The 12,742-nt window shown below is 50.8% G+C and overlaps 1 protein-coding gene across 8 annotated transcripts in view; it reads left to right on the forward strand.

Moving 5' to 3' along the window:
• Nucleotides 1-12,742, forward strand: part of RC3H1 (ring finger and CCCH-type domains 1) — a 112,421-nt gene that overhangs the window by 87,209 nt on the left and 12,470 nt on the right. For all 8 annotated transcript variants that reach the window (XM_056532036.1, XM_056532043.1, XM_056532042.1 and 5 more), the window contains exons 13-15: nucleotides 4,494-4,664; nucleotides 4,795-4,947; nucleotides 11,787-12,000. In XM_056532036.1, coding sequence (XP_056388011.1) covers nucleotides 4,494-4,664; nucleotides 4,795-4,947; nucleotides 11,787-12,000 — 538 coding nt within the window. The remainder of the gene's footprint in view (nucleotides 1-4,493; nucleotides 4,665-4,794; nucleotides 4,948-11,786; nucleotides 12,001-12,742) is intronic.

The following is a 12,742-nucleotide window of genomic DNA, read 5'->3' on the forward strand; positions in this document are numbered from 1 at the left end:
AGTAAAAAATTTTATATAGTTTCTCTATCGGCTCCATTGGGGGACACAGACCGTGGGTGTATGCTGCTGTCTCTAGGAGGTGTGACACTATGGTAATAAAAAAGGTCGGCTCCTCCCTGCAGGATATACCCGCCTTCAGGCCCTGAGCTAATCAGTTTAAGCTTAGTGTCTGAAGGAGGTGGATATGGTCTGGAATTCTCCAGACCAGGTCTTCTGATTTTTTGTTTTCCTAGTATAGGGACGTGTTAGTTTTTTTTATTCCTTTTTCTTTCCTGTTTTCAGGTGGGGACTCCGGTTCCCGGTTTCCCCATTGCGAGTAAGGGGGCACAGACTTGCGTATATGCGCTATTCACCCCCCCCCCCCCCTCGCCAACGGTCAGCGCCTGGGTTGGTACCTTATGGGTCCGGGTCCCCCTATTTCCCTGCTTGCCTCGCTCGCGTATAGCAGCCAGGCGTGATGCAGGTAACTAAAGCTGACTGAAGACTTCACTGAAGACTCCATTAGGTAAGTTCTTCTGACTGAGGTAAGTACTTTCCCCCCTTTTCTCCTTAGGTACGGTCTTGCAACCTCTGGAGACCCCCTGTTTTTGGCCCACCTTTCAGGTTATGGGGCTGACTTATAGAGGGGCTGGACTTTTATTCTGGAGGAGCAGTGGCACCTTAGGGAGCATGTCATCTATGTTTTACATTGGGCACTTCACTGTGTGTGTGTGTGTGGTTACTTGCGGCTGTGTCCGCAGCGCCTTATAGGCGGCTGACAGCCGCAGCGCTGGTACGGGCCGGGCGCTCTCAACGCCGGCTTACTTTCACTTTCTCCGGCAGTCTCTGCCGGCGTATAGGCCGCCCACTCTATTTCCCTGAGCGCATATGCGGCTGACATGTGCGCTCGGGACAAGGAGCGGGCGCCATTACAGCTTCTTCTTGGCAAGTCTATAGCTCCGCCCACAGGGCTGTTGGCGCTCTTCAGAGGCGCAAAGTAGCCTCCAATCAGCGCCGTGGGCACGATTTTCAGTTAGAAGGGGCCAATTAGTTAGTGCCTCTGCTTCAGGCACCCCCCTCTCTCTCTATTGGCTAGCCTGTTTCTTACACTCTCCTCTCTTACATTCTCCTCACTGCAGCTGCCAGGGGACACAGACTAGGGTGAGAAAGTTCCTGTCTCTCTTCTCATTATGTCCGTACCCAGAGCTGTTCCTCCCTCTAAACAGAAACCTGGTTAGTCAGTGACTTATTTTGTCTGTAAGCACTGTAATACCAAGATGCCTGGCTCTACTGAGCCCACTTGCCCTGCCTGTTCCACTGCTCCCCCAGACGCCCTGGTACCCCCTGATGCCCTTTTGGTTCTGGTGGATTCAGCCGCTCCACCAGCCTGGGTTTCTGAGGCCTCCCGGGAAGTGGTATCCGCCTTGAAGGGGTCTTCCTTGCGCAGGGCCTCTGAGAGGGCCCGCTCCTCGTCTCCACATACTTCACGCTCTCACAAGCGTACTAGGGGTGCCTCGTCCGACTCTTCCATTGAGTCTTCAAATAGACGAGGGCGTTCCCCTCGTGGGTCCCGCCCCCCCTGTCATCTGGGCACAAACGTCGCTCCTCCAGAGGACGTTCTCGTATTCGCCGCTCTGCCATGCCTGTGCCGCGTATCCGGTCAGAATCGCCCCTCCTCCAGGACTGCCTCTATTCGTTCACATTCTCCTGGTGAACTGGCGGACGAGGCTTCCGAGCCGGCATCTGACTCAGAGGACCGCTCGAAATCAGTTGAAACGGTGAACTCATTGGTGACAGCCATAAGAGACACCTTTCACTTAGAGGACCCAGGATCTTCGGATGTCACTCCAGGAGTATCCTTTCATCGTGCTAAGCCAGCACCTCAAAGGTTCAGCTCTCACGCTGACTTTGACGACATTCTGGAATCCGCATTGAAACATCCAGACAAGAGGTTCCCGGGAATCAAGACAATTCAAGAACGTTATCCATTTGACAAGGACTTTGTCGCTAAGGTGGTTTCCCCTCCCTCAGTGGATCCACCAATCTCCCGGATCTCTAAGGCGACTACACTGCCACTGGCAGATGCCGCTGCCTTCAAGGATTCCACGGATAAGAAGGTAGAATCCTTAGCAAAGTTTGCCTCTGAAGCAGCTGGCTCTCTTCTTCCCATCTTTGCCTCGACATGGGTGTCCAAGGCCCAGTCGGAGTGGTGCCAAAAGCTCCATCAGGATATCTTAGCGGGATCCCCCCCAGAGGATCTATCTGCACTGGCTCTCTTTAAAGCTGGGGACTTCCTGTGCGCAGCTTCCATGCAGTCAGCCCGTTGTTCTGCCTATGCTGTGGGTCACTTAGCGGCTCTCCGCCGCTCTATGTGGCTTAAAGCTTGGAATGCGGATGCTGCTTCCAAAAGGTCTCTCACTGAGCTTCCTTTTAAGGGTGGCCGTCTTTTTGGCAAGCGCCTTGAGGAGATTATCTCTGAGGCGACGGGAGGTAAGAGCTCTTTGTTGCCTCAAAATAAGGCTCGCCCTACTTCCCAAAGGAAGTCCTCTTCTTTTCGGTCCTTTTGGACCTTTGGCTCCAGCAAAAGGTCCGGGCATGCGCCTTTGCGGGACAAGAAGGCTCCCTCGTTCCGGGCACGCCCGTCTTGGAAGTCGGACTCCAATCGTTCCGGACGTTTTGTGCCCAAATCAGGCAACCGCAAACCCACTTCTGCATGAAGTGAGGCCCCCACCCGTGGTTTCTTCTCGGGTGGGGGAGGTCGTCTCTTACTTTTTCGAGACATCTGGACCTCACACATTCAGGACTCTTGGGTCAGGGATGTGGTGTCCAACGGTTACCGAATCGAATTCGCCTCCCTTCCGAGGGATCGCTTTTTTTGATCCCAGGCCCCCCGGTCTCCTTCTCTGGCGAAGCAATTTCGAGAGGCTCTCCAGTCTCTGCTTCTCCAGGGGGTTATTGTTCCCGTTCCTCCAGGGGAACGGTTTCAGGGTTTCTATTCCAATCCTTTTGTGGTTCCCAAGAAGGACGGTTCTGTGCGTCCAATCCTAGACCTCAAGCTTCTCAACAGTCATCTTCTTATCAGCCACTTCCGAATGGAATCTCTCGGTGGTGGCGTCCCTGGAACAAGGGGCGTTTCTTTCATCGGTGGACATCAAGGATGCCTACCTCCATGTGCCAATATTTCCAGGCCATCATTGGTACCTCCGCTTTGCGGTTCTGGAGGGGCATTTTCAATTCGTAGCCCTCCCCTTAGGTCTAGCCACGGCTCCTCTGGTCTTTACCAAGATCCTTGCGCCAGTGATGGGCCTGTTACGGTCAAGGGGAGTCTCGGTGATACCCTACCTGGACTACCTGAACATTAGCCCCTATTTACTGAGAATTTTACAACAGTTTTTAGCATAAACTGTACCAGAAATTATTCAAATCATGACGTCCGACAGATTACAAAATTTGTGAACTTTTTCACATTAATTGATGCTGAAAAGAGTCTGCTGCATGCCATACAGCCGAATCTGTTTAATACTGATTTATATTATAATAAAAGGCATTGCAAGGTATACAGTTTTTTGCCGTGCATAATAGCATAGTTGACTAAATTTTTTTTGTATACAGCAAAATTAAACCTACTGTTACTGGGACAGTAAAACTGAGACCAAAACCAGTGCGATTCCACCCTTACTATAGTGCCATCTGTTTCTTCCCAGCTCTGCTGAATCCATACATTTCATTACTGGCAGCTCACAGGCAACTTGTCACCCTGCTCTAATTCCATGTTTCCATTATTAGAATGATGCTGCCTTCAGGGGACAGGGATATTCAAGAGTATGTGAGTTTTGACACTCATCATCTGTAGGGTTATTTTACACCACTCCTGATCACACTGCCTGTCTCTTTTTGCAGTGAACAGATTATGTAATGTGTTCTGTGAGATGTAGTTTGACTCTCCTATGTCTAATATAGTGTTTCCCAACTGGGGTGCCTCCCGCTGTTGCAATGCAAGCATGCTGGGAGTTGTTGTTTTTTGCAACAGCTGGAGGCACCCTGGTTGGGAAACACTGGTCTAATGGCTACAGTAACAGGGAGAAAGCAGACAAGCTGCAGCTTTACCTCCATAAAGTATAATAGTTACGTGTGAGTTTGGAGACAGAAGTTCTATATCACTGATCCGTTACTGCATTCAGATAAGACATAGAGTGAAGTAATGAAACCCGACCCCCTCACTCTGTAAAGCCTGATTATGGGAAATCTAGCCAGTATTCTGAAACCATATTAATAGGGAAATAGAAGTCAAGATGGCCGACAATCCATGCATACCTTATTAGCTAAAACTGGTGTACACAAGGTGTACACGAGTGCCTACTTAATTATTCTGCAACAGCCTTGTTACACCATATAAGCAAAAATAAATATATCTTGGACAGTTTTTTTTTTTTTTTTATGTAAATGCCATAATACCTTGTTTTTAATCCTGTTCATGTGTTTTTCAACTTGTTCAATCTTCCAAATCCATATAGGATTCCTACAGCCGTCTGCCACCTCAACATCCATCACAGCCCCATCCCAGCCTGGATGATCTTCATCGCCGTCGCAAAGAGATCATGGCCCAACTAGAGGAGAGAAAAGTGATCTCGCCGCCTCCATTTGCTCCTTCACCAACTCTGACTCAAACCTTCCATCCAGACGAGGTAAAGCACTGGGCACAGATACAGGTCTGATGGAAATTGTTGCATAGTTTGTCATCTTTGTTAGGACTGTCAGTAAATAAATGCTGGTTGCTTAGTTTTCCTGCAGTTCACACGTTTTCTGTTCTTTTAGTATCTTGATGAGGAACTGAAAGGATCTGTGAAGTACAAAGGGAATGACTACAGCCAGTACTCTCCTTGGTCCTGTGACACTATCGGTTCCTACATTGGAACCAAAGACGCCAAACCCAAAGATGTTTCCGCTGGTGGCTGTGTGGAAGTAGCAGTAAGTAGGAATTTTTTTCTTCTCCTAAAGGGATTTTCCAAGATTCGAAAAATGTATTTGCTTTTTAACAAAATAGCACAACACCTGTCCATAAGTTGCGTGTATTATTCCATCTTGATTCCATTCACTTCATTTGAATTGAGTGCTTTTCTGGCGCTATTTCTGTAAGAAAGCAACTATGTTTTTCTTATCCTCCTAAACCCCTTTAAGTCGCCCTTACAAGTCATACTGTATTTCTGCTTGCTGCGGTATATGAAGGCAGCATATGGAAGTTTAATGCTAAACATTTTTGACTTGTCCTCAGTTGGTTAGTAAAGGTTGTGTCCACTTTCAGAACAATATTATCTTTCTCTATCGGCTCCATTGGGGGACACAGACTCTGGGTATATGCTGCTGTCTCTAGGAGGTTGACACTTTGGTAACCAAAAAGTCAGCTCCTCCCAGCAGGATATACCCGCCTCCAGGCCACTGAGCAATTCAGTTTTTGCTTAGTGTCTTAAGGAGGTGGAAATGGTCTGATTTTCTCCAGACCAAGTCTCATATTTTTTATTTTATTAGGTTTAGAGAATGTGTTAGTTCTTTATGCCTTTTTATTTCTGTTTTCATTTGGGGACTCAGGAACGCAATGTTCACTGTTTCCCCATTGCGAGAGGCGGCAGGCATCTTGGATGTACCGTTAACCCCCTCTCGCCAGCGCTTTGGGTTGTACCTCATGGGTCTGGGTCCCCCTACCTCCTTGTTCGCCTCGCTATGAGCTTGGCTTGCCGCAGGTGAAAATGCTGACTGAAGACTGAAGTCTTTTTTTCTCCCTAGGTCTTGCAACAGCTGGAGACCCTTTTGTTTTTTGGCCCTATCCTACAGAAGCTGGGACTGGCCGGGGGATACTTATTTCCTGCAGGGGGAGTATTTTTTATTATATGGGAGGCAGTGGAGCTCTTGGGCAGTGTTTGTCTGTACGGGCACTTTATTAGAAGCATGTGTTTTAATGTACATGCCGCAGGCTTCTCCCTGCGGGCGGCTTGCGCCTTTTTTACTTTCACTTTTGGCAGCCCCTGCTGCCGACGGCACTTTGCCCGCTCCGTTTCTGGGCGCACAGGACTCACTACAGACGGCATGTGCGCTCGGGGTTCGGAGCGGGTGCCATTACAGAGGAGTCCCGCTGTATATCTTCAATGGCCCGGTGGACGTTAGCTCCATCCACCTGGCCGCATAAGCGCCTCAGCAGCGCGGAAAGGGCCACCAATCGGCGCTGTGCGCGCGTTGGGGCCGTGCAGGGGCCAGTCACAGAGCTTTTTGCCCTGACCCGGCCTCTTCCTCCTATTGGCCGGCGTCTTTTCTCTCTCCCTCAGCACGGTGCAGAGTTCTCCTCACAGCAGCTGCCTTGGGACACAGACTCTGGGTGAGACTGTTAATTTTTTGACTATGTCCGTGCCCAGAACTGTTCCTCCCTCTAAGCAGATTCCGGGAATATTAGTTACCTATAAGCTTGTAAAAGCTGCTTTGCAAAAATGTCAGGTTCTGCTGAACCCATTTGTTCTGCCTGCTCCACTGCTCCCCCAGACCCCCCTGCTATTGCTAATACAGGTGCCCCTTCAGACCTGGTGGGTTCGGCCGCCCCTCAAGCCTGGGTTTCCTCCCTCTCCCAGTCTATATCCGACTTGGCACAGGTCTCCAGTTCTCTGGCGACTGCCTTGCAGAGGTCTACCCTTCACCGGCCCTCTAGAAGGACCCGTTCCCCTCCTCCCTACGCTTCGCATAAGCGTAATAGGGGTGTCTCCTCTGACTCTTCCCAGGAGTCTACTGGTAGGCACAGGCGTTCCTCTCGCAGGTCTCGCCCGACCACTTCTTCCGGCCACCCGCATCACTCTTCCATTGAGTCTTCAGTTCCCCTCGTGGGTCCCGCTCCCCCCAATCATCTGGGTGCAAACGTCGCTCCTCCAGATGATGTTCTTGGAGTCGCCGATGTGCCACAACAGAGCCGCGTACCCGGTCAGGGTCGCCCCCCTCCAGGACTGCCTCTACTCATTCACATTCCCCCGGTGGACGAGGCTTCCGAGTCGGCATCTTACTCAGAGGACCGCTTGGACTCAATTGCAATGGTGAACTCATTGGTGACAGCCATAAGAGACACCTTTCACTTGGTGGACCCAGGATCTTCGGATGTCAATCCAGGAGTATCCTTTCATCATGCTAAGCCAGCACCTCAAAGGTTCAGCTCTCACGCTGACTTTGACGACATTCTGGAATCCGCATGGAAACATCCAGACAAGAGGTTCCCGGGAATCAAGACGATTCAAGAACATTATCCATTTGACAAGGACTTTGTCGCTAAGGTGGTTTCCCCTCCCTCAGTGGATCCACCAATCTCCCGGATCTCTAAGGCCACTACACTGCTCCTGGCAGATGCTGCTGCCTTCAAGGATCCTACGGACAAGAAGGTAGAATTTTTAGATTTTTCGCTTCTGAAGCACCTGGCTCTTCTCTTCTTCCCATCTTCGCCTCGACATGGGTGTCCAAGGCCCTGTCGGAGTGGTGCCAAAAGCTCCATCAGGATATCGTAGCGGGATCCCCCCCCCAGAGGATCTATCTGCTCTTGCTCTCCAATACGCTAAAGCTGGGGACTTTCTGTGCGCAGCCTCCATGCACTCAGCCCGTTGCTCTGCCTTTGCTGTGGGTCACCTAGCGGCTCTCCGCCGCTCTATGTGGCTTAAAGCTTGGAATGCGGATGCCGCTTCCAAAAGGTCTCTCACTGAGCTTCCCTTTACGGGGGGCCGTCTTTTTGGCAAACGCCTTGATGAGATTATCTCTGAGGCAACGGGAGGTAAGAGTTCCTTGTTACCTCAAAACAAGGCTCGCCATACTTCCCAAAGGAAGTCCTTTTCCTTTCGGTCCTTTCGGACCTCTGGCCCCAGTAAAGGGTTTGGGGCAGGCGCCCTCGTTCTGGGCACGCCCGTCTTGGAAGTCGGACTCCAACCGGTCCGGCCGTTTTGCGTCCAAATCGGGAAACCGCAAACCCACTTCTGCGTAAAGTGAGGCCCCCACCCGCGGTTTCTTTTCGGTTGGGAGGTCATCTCTTGTTTTTCCGAGACATCTGGACTTCACACATTCAAGACTCTTGGGTCAGGGATGTGGTGTCCAACGGTTACCGGATCGAATTAGTCTCCCTTCCGATCCCGGGCCCCCCCGGTCTCCTCCTCTGGTGAAGCAATTTCCAGCGGCTCTCCAGTCTCTGCTTCTCCAGGGTGTTATCGTCCCCGTTCCTCCAGGGGAACGTTTTTGGATTTTCTATTCAAATCTTTTTGTGGTCCCCAAGAAGGACGGTTCTGTGCGACCAATCCTAGACCTCAAGCGTCTCAACCCTCACCTTCTCATCCGCCACTTCAGAATGGAATCTCTCCGTTCAGTGGTGGCGTCCCTGGAACAAGGGGAGTTCCTTTCATCGGTGGACATCAAGGATGCCTACCATGTGCCAATATTTCCGGGCCATCATCGGTACCTCCGCTTTGCGGTTCCGGAGCGGCACTTTCAATTCCTAGCCCACCCCTTTGGTCTAGCCACGGCTCCTCGGGTCTTTACAAAGATCCTTGCGTCAGTGATGGGCCTGTTACGGTCGAGGGGAATCTCTGTGATACCCTATCTGGACGACCTTCTCATCAAGGCTCCGACCAGAGCTCAGACTCTGGAGAATCTGGACATCACTCTCAACACTCTGACTCGCTTCGAGTGGATGCGAGTCAGACTGTGTCCTACCCAGTCTCTAACCTTCCTGGGACTTCGATTCCCTGTCCTACCCAGTTTCTAACCTTCCTGGGACTTCGATTCGACACGGCCTCTGCCTGAATTTGTCTTCCGCCGGACAAACGTCTGGCGCTCCGGTCGGGGGTCCGCTCCCTTTGGACCCAGGTGTCAGTCTCCATCCGCACTTGTATGGAAGTCCTGGGTCGGATGGTGGCAACTATGGAGGCCGTACCCTTTGCCCAGTTTCATTACAGCCCCCATCAACTGGCGATTTTCTCTTGATGGAACATGTCTCCTCTGTCCCTCGATCGTCAGATTGTTCTCCCTCGCAGGGTCTGTCAGTCTCTGCTCTGGTTGCTCCACTCCCCCCTTCTTCTCCACGGGCGGTCATTTCTTCCCCTTCACTGGCAGGTTGTTACAACGGATGCCAGCCTGTCGGGCTGGGGCCGCGTGTTCAGGGATTGGACGGTTCAGGGACTCTGGTCTCCCCGAGAGACCCTTCTTCCGATAAACCTATTGGAATTACGGGCAATTCTTTGTCTTCTTCATTGGGAGTCCCGTCTTCAGTCCCCTTCTGTCCGCGTTCAGTCGGACAACGCCACAGCCGTGGCGTACATAAATCGACAGGGCGGCACTCGCAGCTTGGCAGCCATGGCCATGGTGACCAAGATTCTCACCTGGGCGGAGAGCAAGGTTCCGGCCATTTCGGCGATTCACATTCTGGGAGTACTCAACTGGGAAGCGGACTTCCTCAGTCGGTCCTCACCCGACCCCAGCGAGTGGTCTCTTCATCCGAAGGTCTTCGTGCAGCTCTGCGACCTCTGGGGCATTCCAGACGTGGACCTCTTCGCGTCCCGGCACAATCGGAAGATCCTTCCGTTTGTGTCCAAGTCCCGGGACCCTCAGGCTCTGGCCGTGGATGCCCTAGTGATTCCTTGGGCGGGGTTCACCCTACCTTATCTGTTCCCTCCTCTTCCGCTCCTTCCCAGGGTGCTGAGGAAGCTCAAGGCAGAGGACGTCCCCGCCATTCTGGTAGCTCCAGATTGGCCCCGAAGGTCGTGGTACGCCGACGTAGTCAGGCTCCTGTACGACGCTCCTCTGCGCTTTCCGCTCCTCCCGGACCTACTCTATCTGGGTCCTCTTTGCCACCCCAATTTACAATCGCTGCATTTGACGATGTGGCGGTTGAGACCGCGGTTTTGAGGGCCCGCGGGTTCTCTTCCCAAGTCATTCACACCATGCTCAGGGCTCGTAAGCCCTCCTCCGCAAGAATTTACCACCATACTTGGCGGTCTTATTTTCGTTGGTGTGAAGCTCAGGGCTTCTCCCCGGTGACCTTCTCGGTTCCCCGTCTTCTCTCCTTTTTGCAGTCAGGGTTGGAACTGGGGTTGTCTCTCAGTTCCCTTAAAGGCCAGGTTTCGGCCCTTACTGTTCTTTCCTGCAGCCCCTGGCTTCTAACTCATGTCCGGACCTTCCTGCAAGGAGTGGCGCACGCTGTTCCTCCTTATCGGTCACCTTCTCCCCCTTGGGACTTGAATTTGGTTCGGAGTGCCCTCCAGGGTGCACCCTTTGAGCCCCTTAGAGAGGAGTCTCTCCGCCTCCTTTCTTGAAAAGTGGCGTTTCTTGTTGCTATCACCTCCATCCGGAGGGTGTCTGAACTGGCAGCTGTTTCCTGCCGTTCTCCGTTTCTGGTGATCCACCAGGACAAGGTTGTTTTCCGGCCAGATCCTTCCTTTTTGCCTAAGGTGGTCTCGGCCTTTCATCTCAATGAGGACATTGTCCTACCGTCCTTTTGTCCGGCTCCTTCTCATCCTAAGGAGCGCTTACTACACAAGCTGGATGTAGTTCAGCCTGTTCGGGCTTATCTCTGCATCACTTCTTCGTTTCGTCAGTGTGATTCCTTTTTCGTCCTTACGGAAGGTCGTTGCAAGGGACAACCTGCTTCCAAGTCCACCATTTCTCGGTGGATTCGGTCCGCCATTTCGGAAGCCTATCGCTGTAAGGGGAAGATTCCTCCTTTCTGGGTTGTGGCTCAATTCCACACGTTCTGTTGGGGCATCCTGGGCTCTCCAGAATAGAGCGTCGGCCTCCCATATTTGCAAGGCGGCTACCTGGTCGTCTTTGCACACTTTATCGAGGTTTTACAGAGTTCATACTTTCGCATCGGCTGATGCTAGTCTGGGTCGTAAAATGTTGCAGGCGGCAATGGATCGGCAATCTGCTTGATTACTTATCTGCCCACCCAAGGGACGGCTTTGGTACGTCCCACGGTCTGTGTCCCCCAATGGAGCCGATAGAGAAAAAGAGATTTTTGTTTACTTACCGTAAAATCTCTTTCTCGAAGGGTCCATAGGGGGACACAGCTCCCGCCCTTTTTGGGATTTTCCTTTGGTTCTCTGTCCGAGGGTGTGTTCAGCTATGTTTTTTCTTCTAGTTCTCGGACAGTTTGGGGTTTTTCTTTGACCTATTGGTCTCCTCCTATTGCTCTGGAACTTAAACTGACTAGCTCAGAGCCTGAAGGCGGGTATATCCTGCTGGGAGGAGCTGACTTTTTTTATTACCATAGTGTCACACCTCCTAGAGTCTGTGTCCCCCAATGGATCCTTCGAGAAAGAAATTTTACCGTAAGTAAACAAAAATCTCCTTTTTTTAATCAACTGGTGCCAGAAAGTTAAACAGATTTGTAGATTACTTTTATAAAAAAAATCTTTATTCTTCCAGTACTTTTTAGCAGCTGTATGTTAGAGATAATTCTTTGCTTTTTGAATTTCTTTTTTGTCTTGTCCACAGCGCTCTCTGCTGAAAACCCTCATAGCAAACCTATGCTACTCTGGACAGTTCCTAACACGGACAGAGGTGTCAGCAGAGAGCACTGTGGACAAGACAAAAAAGAAATTCAAAAAGAAAATAATTTTTCCTCTGTAGCATACAGCTGCTAAAAAGTACTGGAAGGATAAAGATTTTTTAATAGAAGTAATTTACCAATCTGTTTAACTTTCTGGCACCAGTCAATTTAAGTTTTCCACCAGAGTACTCCTTTAAATAAGATGTATAATTGGTTGGAGAGAATGGAGTTAATTAAGTTTTTTTTCCCACCACAGAATGTTGACAGCAAATCCCTAAGGGATCAGCGCCTTGAACTTCAGCGGAGAGCCCCAGAGGCAGGAGAGGATGACCTTATTCCGTTTGGTGACAGACCCACAGTATCCCGTTTTGGTGCCATCTCCCGCACCTCCAAAAACTTGTACCAGCCATCCGGTCTAATGCAGCCGGCACTGGGAAGCCAAGGTGCAGCTACTAAATCAAGCATTGCTGGTGCGTTTCCTGGAGAGAAAAAATTAAATTCCTGCATCTGTCTTTTTATTTGTTGTAGTAACTACATTTAATTATCACAAAAATAAAAGTTGTAGATGCACATGTATTTAGGTACAAGGTAATGGCACATTTTAACCCCTTAAAGACCAAGGACGTACTGGTACGTCCTTGGTCCTGCTCCCCTGATATAACGCGGGGTTACACGGTAACCCCGCATCATATCACGGCGGGCCCGGCGTCATAGTGAAACCGGGACCCGCCGCTAATGGCGTGCAGCGCCGATCGCGGCGCCGCGCGCTATTAACCCTTTAGCCGCGCACTCAGAGCTGAGCCGCGCGGCTAAAACCGAAAGTGAAAGCTGCTGGTTAACTCAGTGGGCTGTTCGGGATAGCCACGGCGAAATCGCGGCATCCCGAACAGCTTACAGGACAGCGGGAGGGCCCCTACCTGCCTCCTCGCTGTCCGATCGCCGAATGACTGCTCAGTGCCTGAGATCCAGGCATGAGCAGTCATGCGGCAGAATCGTCGATCACTGGTTTCCGATGAGAAACCAGTGATCAATGATGAAGATCAGTGTGTGCAGTGTTATAGGTCCCTATGGGAGCTATAACACTGCAAAAAAAAAGTGAAAAAAAAAAGTGAATGAATATCATTTAACCCCTCCCCTATTAAAAGTTTGAATCACCCCCCTTTTCCCATAAAAAAAAAACAGTGTAAATAAAAATAAACATATATGGCATCA

Source organism: Hyla sarda, chromosome 7 (assembly GCF_029499605.1).
Source record: "Hyla sarda isolate aHylSar1 chromosome 7, aHylSar1.hap1, whole genome shotgun sequence".
Lineage (NCBI taxonomy): Eukaryota > Metazoa > Chordata > Amphibia > Anura > Hylidae > Hyla > Hyla sarda.